Here is a 12,779-nt window from a genome sequence, read left to right as displayed (position 1 = left end):
TATGATAGGAATATTGCATGAAAATTTTTATAGAAAAATTTTATCAAATATGTGTCTAATTGCAAAAAAAAGACTAAACTGAATAAAACGTTAAAGTTGAATTCTAGTAGTTATAAGGATTAAATAACTATAGAATTAAAAGTGAGAAGTCCTTATATGGCAATTAGACCATTGATGAAAAATATGTAGATATTTTTAATAAGTCATCCATGGAAAAATTGAAAAAGGTTAAGGATTAAATTGGAAATTGAATTAAATAAAGTATGATAAATGATTAAATAGAATTAAACCCATTTTATATCATCTTATTCTTCATAAAATACATGGAAACCCTAAGAGAGAGAAAGGAAAATTTTCAAGCTTGATTTGGTTATTATCGTGTATATGAGATCATGCATATGTTGCAGTAAAAGTTGTTCCGAAAGAATAATTGTTTGATCTCATTATGGAAAGGAATGTAACTCGAAAGGGTAATACTTGAAAAGGATTGGTGTACCCAAATGGTACAATTTGAAAAGGTTATGTACACCTTATGTGTACACTTGAAAAGGTTAGGTATACTTTGTGTATACCATATGAAAAGGAAAGGTATACTTTGTGTGTACCACTTGGAAATGAATGTACACCTCAAGTGTACAACTGGAAAAAAAAAAGGTCCATCGAAAATTCAATAATTCAGCGGTAACGACATACATAGTAATATAAAAAAAATGGTATGATGAGCTCATCTATGCATTTTAATATTTTTGAAACTAATCAATTGGTTGAATGATTGTGTATAGGCCTTATTTGCTAATTGAATAAGTTAATGGACATATTACTTAATGTATGAATTACTTGATGAACATAAATGGTAAGTGTATTTTGGTTATATGAACTTCCTAAACATTAATGCTTACTAGGTTTATTTTCCCTGTTTTATAGTGCTCAAGGCTCGTGAAGGTTGGAATTGGGTCGGAGCTATCATCATACTATCAATCTTTTCATTTTGGTAAAAATGATAAACCTATTTTGATATAATGGCATGTATAAGCTTTTATGGCCAAATGATAAATTAATATTTTGGGTTGTAATTAAGTCATAAAAGTGGTTAGTAATGCATGTTTGAGATGGATATGCTATGAATTATTATAAAAACATGTTGATTTGAATAATGGTAATTGGTTGAATTGGTTGGTATATACTTGTAAGTTTTCATGCAGGTAAATGATTTGGTTTGGGGTGAGAAAAATGGCCTTATTTTGTCCACATGGATAAGACACATGGGCATGTGTCTAGGCCGTGTGTAACACACGGTAAGCCCACAGGCGTATGAAATGACCGTGTGTCTCTTGCATCCTTAGATGTGAAGTCAGTATAGTACACGGGCAAAAGACAAGGTCGTGTGAAGGATATGGGTTTTAAGCATGGTCGTGTGTTAAAATCGTGTGAAAATGGCTTAAAAATGGTGAAAAATCAGTTTACCACACGACCTAGCCACATGGACGTGTCCCAGGCCGTGTGCCCCTTTGATACTTAAGAAATTGCAAGTCAAAATTCCACACGGGCTGGCCACACAGCCATGTCCCAAGCCACACGAGCGTGTGCCCCTGTCTTCAAGGAAAAATTTCCAAAGTTGCCAGTTTAGTCCCAAACCACTTCCAAAGCATGTATTGGGCCTTGTAGGCCCATATGAGGAATTTTATGGTGAAATATGAAAAAATTTAATTTGGAATGCAAACTTAAAACTCAGTTTTGTACAAATGCTAGTGTATAAGTCCGGTAATGCCTCGTAACCCTATTTCGGTGACGGATACGGGTTAGGAGTGTTACACTCTCCATTAGATTTCATTGCACATATATATAGCATTCTTCCAATATTCTCACTTTATGATCTGACGTAATTTGATACGTCAAATTAGGCTCTTCAATACACTCGAGAAATTTATTCTCAAGTAATTTAAGTGTCTTTTATATGTTTTTTTTCCATTTTTTGCTTTAAGTATTAATAAACATTTTTGCTTAGTTTTACACCTTTTGATACCTAAATTGGCTAAACGTGTCATGGGAAACCTAATGATGTAATTGAGTTGGTGTAGAAAGACGATAATAGCTCAAAATCGAGAACATCATTCAGAGTGGCTATCGCGACACTGATGTCATGGAAGTGCTGATATCTCTAAAGGTGTTAAAGTGAAGAAATTGAGTCCAACTCCATTAATGTCGCGACACCGAGGAGTGGCTTTCGCGACACCAAGACCCCTCAATTTAGTCACTGTTTGAGACTTTCGTGGCATGATCTTTGTTATTGTTTACTGCACCGCTGGTATTGCAGGTATCATTTGGTTTTTGGGTAATTCCTTTTGAAATTCGTTTGTTGGTTTCTGTTCCATAATACCTGAATATGGGCAAGATTAGGCTGTTTGTTGATATTCTTTTGTTCTTTTTCCATTTCTGCATATGAGATTGCAGATCTTGCCCCCCTGCCTATTGGATTTGTAGTGTTCTTGGTTCACTTGGCAACCATCCCCATAACAGGAACAGGCATTAATCTTGGCAGGAACCTTGGAGCAACCATCTTCTATAACAGGAACCATGCTTGGGATGGACATGTAAGTTAAAAATTGTTATAACCCCTTTGACATATAATCTTTTCTTTGATTCGATTCAGATTTGACATAATAGCTTTACATTTCATATTAAAGAAAAAGAATAATAATTGTTCTTTTTGACAGTGGATCTTTTGGATTCGACCCTTCATTGGAGCTGCACTTTACCATTAAATTATCATCCGAGCCATCCCATTCAAGATCAAAGCTTGAAATTATGGTTTATGGCCTGTATCTAATACCATGTGTTTATTGTTTTTGATCCATAGTATCATGTGTTTATTAATGCTATTGATCTTATCAAGGCTTCTGTCTTTGTCATCGACTGTAAATTGCTGGACAATTAGATGCTCATGGTTTAAAACCACCTCAACTAAAGGGAACAAATGTTTTATTCCATTCATATATATATATATATATATTTGTTTCTGCTACAATATTTTATTTTGTGCAATAAAGAATTTGTTTTTTATCTTGCATCCTAGGAGATCACCATCATAAATTATTTTTTTACATCATTTATCTCCATTTTATAATTTATATTTTGAATTTGTGAATATCTCTCTTAACAATATCGTCTCTAAAATTCAAGCCTATGTTCTCTATTGAGAAGACAATGCAAAATGGGATAATATTAGTGTCAGTTGTACGTCCAAATGCAATTGGAAGATTATGCAAGTTGCCATATACGTTGGCATTCTTTTGATCAAAAAAAATAATGGGATTATTCTTATATTATTTTGAGAATTTTGAGAAGCTATTTATTAAATTAAATCATGTTAAATATCAATCAAGGACTCTTTTATAAACTTCATGAGTGATGGTGTTTCTTTAAATAAATAGATGTTCTTATAGAAGTTTATTTTTTTGAAGTTCTTTGAATATTTAATTTTTTATTAAATACTTATTCTATTACAATTCAAGATAGATCATGTTCACACTTATTTAAGAATCACAAGCTTAGAATTATTATTTAAAGAAGTCATGTTTGTTTCATTATATATGATTTTGAGTGACTACTTACCTATTCGCTATTAGGAGCATGATGCAATTATCTTGAAGATAAACCAAGTTTATGTTCCATTTGTGAGTAAGCTTTCAAGACAAAGATTTTAGTTGAGAGAGAGATCTTATATTGATGTATAGGAGAGGTATTGCAACTTAATCAGCAAACTTAAATCACATCTTATACTACATATTAATATTGGATTAGTCTTTAAGAAATAAGTATAAGAAAATATTGTAAACTGCCTAGTGGAAATCATATTTTTCAATTCATGCAAAATCCTCATTTTAAAATAGTGGAAAGGATATTGAGTTACCTTAAAGGTACTATGGACTATGGTGTTAAGTTTAAACCATCTTCAAGGTTGTCTATTGCGAGCTTCACCAATGTCTTTGTCTAAAGTATATAATTACAATAATGTCTAAAGAAACTACAGATGGATTGAATTTATTATTATTATTAATTCTAAACTTACAGCTTTTTACGTAAGTTGAAAACTAATGAAATAAAATCTGTACGAATAAAAAGAAATAAAATTTCACACTAAAAATTAAATATCAACGATCCAGCGCAAATAGATGGAGTGAAAGGTTTGGCTGATTTCCAGCTGTCATGTCAACTCAACTCTGCAAATTATTTTTGCCCATTAATTCCATTTTCCTTCTTCTTCTTCTTTTTTGGTATAACGTTTCCACTTGTAACGATGCGAATATTCCACGCATGATTTTAAAATAAAAACCAATAAATTAATTACTAAAAAGTTTCATCACTTTTCCGGCTTTCTTTTTTGTCGGAACGCAAAATATTTCAGCGATGGCAAGACCTTTCTAGTTAAGCACGGTTGAGATATCGTCATGCTAATTCCCTATAACAGTCATTTTAATCCCTTTTATTTACCATCCATGCCATGTCATTCCAATTATTAATTTCGAATCCCATAGGGGGGTATTTCAGGACCTTTAATCTCTCAAAGGATTATATGCCCACGTGTCGTTCCCTCGACCCTCCTTTGCTTCGGTATATAGAAACCACTGAGATTCTTCCCGCTTTGAAAATAAAATAAAAAACCTCCGCAACAAATTTCTATCGAAGGAAAGGAACAGAAGGATCTGTTTATCCGTTCCAGCGTCAGAGGACGTTGGTACTAAGAGCTAAAAGCGGTGTCGTGTCATAGATTTGAACTGAAATGGTATAATTACTAGTTAGTTCTCTAAAGTCGAGCTCTTTCACTATAATACTTGCATTTCACCAATGGCTATCGGCGGTCTGATTTCCAACCGGAGTTTCGGTTCTTTTATCGGTTCAGGTATTTTGTTTTACTTCCTTTAATGAATAGCAATCCTGTGTGGAGATGATTTCAAGGTTTCTTTTAGCTTAATATTTATCTGCTTTTTTTTTTCTTTGGGATTAATACTTGCATTTTCCTCCAATTTATTTGCTCCTGGTTACATTTTGTTTTTTTTGTCTTCAGTTTAGTCTCTTTGGATTCGAAGTATACTTTGAAGTGGATGAGAGTAAGTTAGATCCGTGGAATCATTGAAGTTTGAAAAAGTTTAGATGGAAATTTGATTGCATGCAATATTCTTATTTTATTTTGTATTGCGAAGCTGAAGTTTGGAGATGATAAATGATGTTGCTATTAGATTGAATTGATAACTTTGTTTTATTGCTGAATTTGGTGATTTAACTGATAAATGGTGTCAACCAATTGATGGATGAGAAAAGGATAATTTCAGGTTTTTAATACTTATTATCCTTCAGTAAAATCCTTTAGGATTGTTTTGCAAAACTGGAAGATTCCTGATTTGGGATTTTGATTGGTTAAAAGTTTTGATGGGTATGATGTCGGTGTGGACTGTGGGGTAAAAGTTCTTTACTGGTCATAAGCTTTGGGGAATTCGCCTTGTCTTTCCAGGTCCCCTAGGCCTGTATTTTATACAGCATCTTGGATTTTTATTGTTTTTTTCCTTCCATTTAGAGATTTCTTCTTTAGGTTCATTGCATATTTTGGCAATTCCCATGATAAATTAGCACACAAATGAAGGTTCCCTTGCATCACGAATATCTCTATAATTTGTAGTTTAACTATGACAATGGCAGGTAAAGTATGTCAAGGGGAACAAGCCATTTTGCTTCACAAGGGAGAGAGATCAGGCATTGCTGTTCTGCATGGTAACATGTTTTACCGAAAGTTATGGAGTCAAACAGAAAATGGTTTTTTATCTGGATACACATGCGGCCGATATCTAAGGAGTACTGTTCATTTAGATGAAAACACTTTGAAACCTCTATCAGTTTCACCTAATGGCAGACAACTTATTTCTTCAGTGTCATTGTGCCACTGTAAGAAGACTCACAAAGTTTCCCCACGACAAAGAAGTAGAGGAAGTTTTGGATACTATTCTTTTTCAAGTCCAGTGCCTGGAGGTTGCCTTGAGCCAAGTGACAAGGATGGGATAGGAAAAAACAGTACTTCTGCTTACTATAAATCTGAGGAGTATGACATAACCGAAGCAAAGGTGGACTCTTTTCCATCTCCAGATGGAACAAACGAAGCTATTCTAGTTGGAGGAGACATGCAGGAAGCAGTCCCGTTGTGGCAGGATTTTCCAAAGCGCTGGGTTATTGTGCTGCTATGTTTTGCAGCCTTCCTATTATGCAATATGGATCGTGTGAGTAGTTTTCTTCATGAACAACAGCACTGTAATACCTCTTTACTTGCATGCTGAGTGAGCTGCTTGCTATATATGCCTTTTGCAGGTTAACATGAGCATTGCTATACTCCCCATGTCGAAAGAGTTCAACTGGAACAGTGCAACAGTTGGTTTGATTCAGTCCTCTTTCTTTTGGGGCTACTTGCTCACTCAGGTCTGGTTCAAATATATTAAAAATGCAGAATTATTTAATTTCCATCGAGTATGTCCATGCATCAGCATATAATGTGTCAACTTTCTAGCAGTGATGTTGCAGACATGAATCTTCCAAGTTTGATGCACACTTTAGCATCTAAGTGGTTTTCAATTCAGTGTTTGCTGATACTAGAAATTTGGTAATCTTTTTAATCTGATATTTACTTTTAACATTCAGATTCTTGGAGGCATATGGGCAGATAAAATTGGTGGGAAGTTAGTCCTGGGGTTTGGAGTTGTCTGGTGGTCAGTAGCTACTGTTTTGACACCTATTGCTGCAAGATTTGGACTTCCATTTTTGCTAATTATGCGTGCTTTTATGGGAATTGGCGAGGTTGCTTCTGCTTTGCTTGTTAGTTTTTAATTTATATTTATACTGCCTGTGGTTAACTACCTACTTCCAAAATTCAAAATTCACATACTGAAGCTGCCTTTTTTGCCTGTACAAACAGGCTAAGAAGATAGTTTTTTTTTTTAAAATAAAGTTAACTCATCGGTTAGAATGAGATGAAAGAATGAGAGGAAAGGAAAAAGATATTCTCATCAACTTAAATGGATTGGAGGTTTCTACTATTTTAATTCCATGTATTTTTCAGTTCTTTTTTAATATATATTTTTATTTTTTATAATAATATTAAACCAAATTTATTGTGGCTTCTATCACTGCTTCCTTATTGAGTTTGCCAACAGTTCCCTACCTTCCTAGAAGAAAGTGTAAAGGATACTCATCTGTTTGAACTATTTTCTTTACAGGGTGTGGCTATGCCAGCGATGAACAACCTACTTTCTAAGTGGATTCCAGTGTCAGAGAGAAGTAGATCACTTGCACTTGTGTACAGTGGCATGTATCTTGGTTCTGTTATTGGGCTGGCTTTCTCTCCTATCTTAATCAACAAGTTTGGGTGGCCATCTGTATTTTACTCATTTGGCTCCCTTGGAAGCATCTGGTTTGCATTATGGTTGAGAAAAGTGAGTTGCTAATTTCTTTAGCTTTTATTCGAAGTATGTCAGAAGAATCAACATAAAAATCTCTCCTCTGAAACTCGCCATTTGTAAGTGATTTTGGCTGAATGATGCTTGTTTTGAGTTCAAAACTAACTGAACCTCTTCATACCATGGTCCTATAAGACATGTTAGAATGCTAGGTGTTTCTGCTCCTGTTATTGCTAAAATGTTTTTGATTCCCAACCTTATCTTTTCACAAGGCACTCTAAACAAGTAGTTTTGAATATTCTTATAAAAGAAGTGAATGAATCAACGTACTTGCAGATGGATGTCACTCCTGACTTTGAAATTTCTTCCTTCCGTTTTTCTGGTTGCTTCTCAGGCATATAGCTCCCCAAAGGAAGACCCCGAGCTAAGTAAAGAAGAAAAGAAAATAATTATGGGAGGCAGCATATCCAGGGAACCTGTAACGGTCATTCCATGGCGATTAATATTATCAAAAGCCCCTGTTTGGGCTCTCATAATTTCTCACTTCTGCCATAATTGGGGAACTTTTATTCTCTTGACATGGATGCCTACATACTATAATCAGGTAATTGAAACGTGCTTCAATGAAAAATGTCAACTTTATAGTTGACATTGACTCCAGTACATGCTTTTCATTTGCTTCTCATTTTTTGCTTGCTTGCGCCATGTGTTTTGAATGTCGGATATTAACTGACTTCTATTACTTGTATTAAGGTAAGGAGAATTGGCAGGCTCTTATAAACATATTAGCTAATAAAATGGTGAAATTACATTTTAACTCTTATCAAAATTTGTAACTTAATTCTACCCCCCACCAAAAAAATAATTTTATGGCTCTGCCCCTGCCTGTGCCGGCCTTAACCTGCCAGATATGCATCACATCAGTGCTGTGGATTAGATTACGAACATTATTTACTGAATTTCTCACCACTGTTGACCTTTTACGAAGCCAAGCTAGCAGCCAGAAAATTATATTTGAATCTGGATTTTGCCTTCTCATTTACTTTGATATCCAATGTTATTGTGGTTCTCACAGGTTTTGAAGTTCAACCTGACGGAATCTGGACTCCTCTGTGTATTGCCATGGTTGACTATGGCTGCCTTTGCGAATGTAGGAGGATGGATCGCAGACACACTAGTGAGCAAAGGTCTTTCTGTAACAACAGTTCGTAAGGCAAGGATCAATTCTCTTTGATTCTTAGAATTTGATTTATTTCAAAGGGTTATTAAATATGCTTGAAAGTACCAACTTTTATTAATCTGGTTATATCCCTTCTGATTCTTATTTTAAATTCAATCCCTATTTCGTCTTTCCTGTAAGCTTCATGCCCTCATGGTGTCACAAGCTATTGAGCAGCTAGTACCAAATTAGAAATTTCAAAGTCAACTTGATCAATTGAGTGAACACAAAAGTACACGCTGGAGTCTATGTTTTTTGTATATATACTATGGAGTCTAACATGGCATTAAGCATGATCTTTTTTTCAAGATGAGATGAAAAGATATTTAGTTCTGTAGATAACACTACTTGACTCATATTCCTTTTGCGTAATCATGTCTGAAACCTATTAATTCTGCAGATCATGCAATCGATAGGTTTTCTAGGGCCAGCCTTCTTCCTTACGCAGTTAATCCATGTCAAGACACCTGCTATGGCAGTGCTGTGCATGGCATGTAGTCAGGTATCATCTTATTTTCTTTCCATATCACTTGAGCTCTGAATTGATGCAATCTAATATTCTTGTTTTATTTCTTTTCAATTATGAGCTTCTTATCGGAACAAACTTCCCTTTAGCTTATAACAAAACCAGTGTGCATAGTAAACTCATGTAAAGAAAAAAAAAAAAACTCCCGTCTTAGGTGTTTCGTTTCTGTTGAGATTAAAATCAGATGAAGCTAACTGAACTTTCAAATCTGACTGTGATTTTGATCAATAAATGCTTTTGTCTGGCAGGGATCTGATGCATTCTCTCAATCTGGTCTTTATTCCAATCACCAAGACATCGGCCCACGATATGCTGTAAGTTTCTTATAATACAGTATAAAGTAACATATAATTAAAGGTGATGTTGCTTGCGATTCTAATATCTCGTTACTTTTCTGCTTGTACCATACTTGTGATATGCTTTTGTTAAATTTGCAAGATTGAACCAATCTTTCCAAATGGTTGATGCGATAATTGATAACATCAATCTGATCTTGTGTTATGGTCCCTAGTTATGGATCGAGTCACCGGTCGATTTGTAGGGAAATTGTTTGACTTAGCGGGGCTTTTCCCCTTGTTTTTTCTGCACGAATGACCTATAATGAACAGGTGGAACTCGTGGAAGGGAGTTCCAGACCTCAGACTCATTGAGAGAGTCTTAAATCTCTTTAACTTTTAAAATAAATTCTGACTTCACTTTATTCTTCCAAATAGAGGTTACATAGTTCAAATAAAAATAAATCTTCCAACTAAGGAAGGATTCCTAATAATATAAAATCTCCTAATTGAATTAAATATCAGCTACGGAAATTTTCTAATAATATTAAAACTACTAATCAAATAATAAACTAATCTAATAATATAATAATATTATTTGACGTCTAACATGTTCTCTGCCAAGAGCTAGAACTAATAACAACAGATTGATTATTGAACTTATGATCACTCACAATATAAAATATCATTATTGAACTTTTTTTTTTAAATTCTGGAAAATTTCCTTAATGAACAATATTTCTTGTTTCGAATGGCATTTTTCTTTTTCTGAAAGTAAGTCGTTTGTGTCAATCACAGGGAGTTCTATTAGGATTGTCAAACACAGCCGGAGTGCTGGCTGGTGTTTTTGGGACTGCTGCTACTGGTTACATACTCCAACGAGGTATATGACTGAATCTATGCTTAGAATATTTTACCTTGATTTTGAATTTTTTCTCGAATTTCTCGTATCAAGTTTATTAATACATCTGCGAATTTCACCCCTGCAGGTTCCTGGAATGATGTGTTTAAGGTGTCAGTTGCATTGTACATCATAGGCACGTTAGTCTGGAACTTATTTTCAACCGGAGAGAAAGTTCTCGACTAAGAAAATGCTATACAAGGAAGAATGGAAGCCTACATAACTAAAAGATAACTTACAAAGTAATAGAAGGAGAAGACATGCCAGGGTGCCAGGGTGCCAGGGTGAGTGAAACAAACCCTGCTAAAAACAGCATAGTGCCATAGTTTAACATGTAAGGCCCTCCTACGTTGGCTGGAAAAATATGTATTTTTCAGGCAAAGTTCCTCCTTTCGTTTCGTTTATGTGTTTTTATGGTGTATGTAGCAATCCATGAAGCATCTTCTTTGACCATTAAATGCTTACAGGTTATATAATTCATACCAAACTTCCCAATGCGAACTTTCATGATTTCAAGTTTGTCCTGAACATGCATGCTGCTAGCCGTGCTTTGAGCATTCAATTAGAAGTGTAGAACCATACTATTTTGACCTGATCTTCTAGTTATTTGAAATCCAACGGGAGTGTTGGATATGAATATATATACCATATACTTTTCTAGAAAATTGAAAAGTGTAGATGATGAAATTTTGGGACCAATTACAATGCTCCACATGTCAGAAATGATAACTTTATATATTGTCATTATTTTTCTCTTTAATTAAGAGGTAAATAATAAAAATTTATATTATCACTAATTAAATTAATTAAGTGATAATAAGAAATTATTTTTATCTCTAATTAATGAGATAAATAATAAATAAAATAATATATTTTTTTGGATCGCTCCGAGAAAGTGTTTATATTCTATTAGAATTTTTTTATTTGAATGACTAGTAATGGAAACGGGGTCACCTTTAAGTTATTTTCTGCATTTACAAGTTTCAGAAAACTAGAAGCTATTTCAAGAGAATATTATGTAGATTTGAAGCTTTCTTCAAAATCTCAAGAAATTTTGAAGAACTTGAATGCATCTTGAATAGCATATCAATTTTGGAAAAAGTTGTATTTCAGTTTTGTTCAACTAAAGAAAGGATGTCTAGACTTGTAACATGTCAATTTTTTACTAGACATGTGATACTATTTTAATAATAGATATAGTGAATTTTTGAGGAAATTAAAAAAAATTTCAAATAAAAGTATTCTTATGATAATAAAGTGATTTTTGATATGGGAAATAATGGAAAGATTTTTAGACGTGAAAATGTGATGAAATGATCAAATTACAAATTTTGAAAAGTTGGAGGACTAAACTATAATTTGATCAAAATGTGAAAAATGAGTTTAGTATTTGATTAATAGAAGTAAGGATAAGTTGGAAAATGTTTTTCATTTGAGATTAAATTGAAAAGATTTGATAGTATAGGGACTAAATTGTAAATTTATCAATTTTTACGAGAAAAGGGTAAAACTATAACTTTCATTACTTAAGAACGTGTATAAAGTATTAAATTAGATTTATGGAATTCAGGTTGACGAATAACTATTTTTTGTGAAGAAAATGTGCTTTGGGGCATAAAGGGTAAAAAGGTAATTTAACTCTAAAAAAGTATTTGGGTATTTTTTAAGTATTTTGTATTGGAAATATTATTTTAATTATATAACTGATTTATGAAATTATTATGGATCATTGGGCTAATGAAATAAAGAATTGGAGCTCAAATTTTAAAACTTTAGACTTGGATGGGTGGATATTACCTTAAGCCCACTTGGATTTTTTTTTTTAAGGGAAGGAGATAAAAGAATCACCCTCATCAGTCTTGTTGCAGCCGACCAATGTTGTCCCGGAAAGATTCCTCTTCTCTCATTTTCCTTGCATTTCTTGCAATTTTTTTAAATATCCTCCGCACCCACCTTGATTTTTAATAAAATCACTTAGGAAATTACCTTCCAAACTCATTTCCTTTATTATCTTCACCAATTTCTAGATTGAGTTTGATATTTCTTGAGAGAGAAAAAGAAAGCTAGTGAGAAAAAGCTTCAAAATACTAAGTAATGAAAATTTCTACATCTCTTAACATGTTATTTGAGTTCAAAGATTATGAGAAAGTTTAGATATTGATATTTTGATATATTTTGGCGTGTAGAAATTGACAATTTTGAGAATGAGATTTCTAATCTTAATTGAGAATAGGTTGAAGTTTTGATCTACCGCAATTCGTTGTAGCAAATTAAACCTTTTTCTATACTTAATGAGCTTGTTGGAAAGTAATTTAGTAGTATTTTTACTTAGTTTTCGTCTTTACTACTTAACTAATAAAATGAGTTATTAAGTGTTTTATATGACCTTGTAGGCCAAACTAGGCTTAAGAGCAATCTGACA

The 12,779-nt window shown here is 33.5% G+C and overlaps 1 protein-coding gene across 2 annotated transcripts; it reads left to right on the top strand.

The window, feature by feature from the left end:
- The first annotated feature begins 4,551 nt into the window (after positions 1-4,551).
- LOC121232290 (ascorbate transporter, chloroplastic) lies at positions 4,552-10,852 on the top strand. Of its 2 annotated transcripts, XM_041117995.1 has the most exons (12): positions 4,610-4,900; positions 5,066-5,108; positions 5,695-6,266; positions 6,355-6,462; positions 6,682-6,837; positions 7,257-7,472; positions 7,831-8,040; positions 8,512-8,649; positions 9,056-9,157; positions 9,430-9,495; positions 10,255-10,339; positions 10,446-10,852. In XM_041117995.1, exons 3-12 carry the CDS (start codon positions 5,772-5,774, stop codon positions 10,541-10,543), a joined length of 1,674 nt encoding a protein of 557 aa, XP_040973929.1. In that variant the 5' UTR covers positions 4,610-4,900; positions 5,066-5,108; positions 5,695-5,771; the 3' UTR covers positions 10,544-10,852. The 2 variants fall into 2 exon arrangements, with proteins under 2 accessions (XP_040973928.1, XP_040973929.1); XM_041117994.1 differs by lacking the exon at positions 5,066-5,108 and having other exon boundaries at positions 4,552-4,900.
- Positions 10,853-12,779: the final 1,927 nt, after the last annotated feature.

This window comes from Gossypium hirsutum, chromosome A07 (assembly GCF_007990345.1).
Source record: "Gossypium hirsutum isolate 1008001.06 chromosome A07, Gossypium_hirsutum_v2.1, whole genome shotgun sequence".
In the NCBI taxonomy this organism is placed as follows: Eukaryota; Viridiplantae; Streptophyta; class Magnoliopsida; order Malvales; family Malvaceae; genus Gossypium; species Gossypium hirsutum.
The sequence above is the reverse complement of the archived record's forward strand: the minus strand, read 5'-3'. Positions and strand labels throughout refer to the sequence as shown.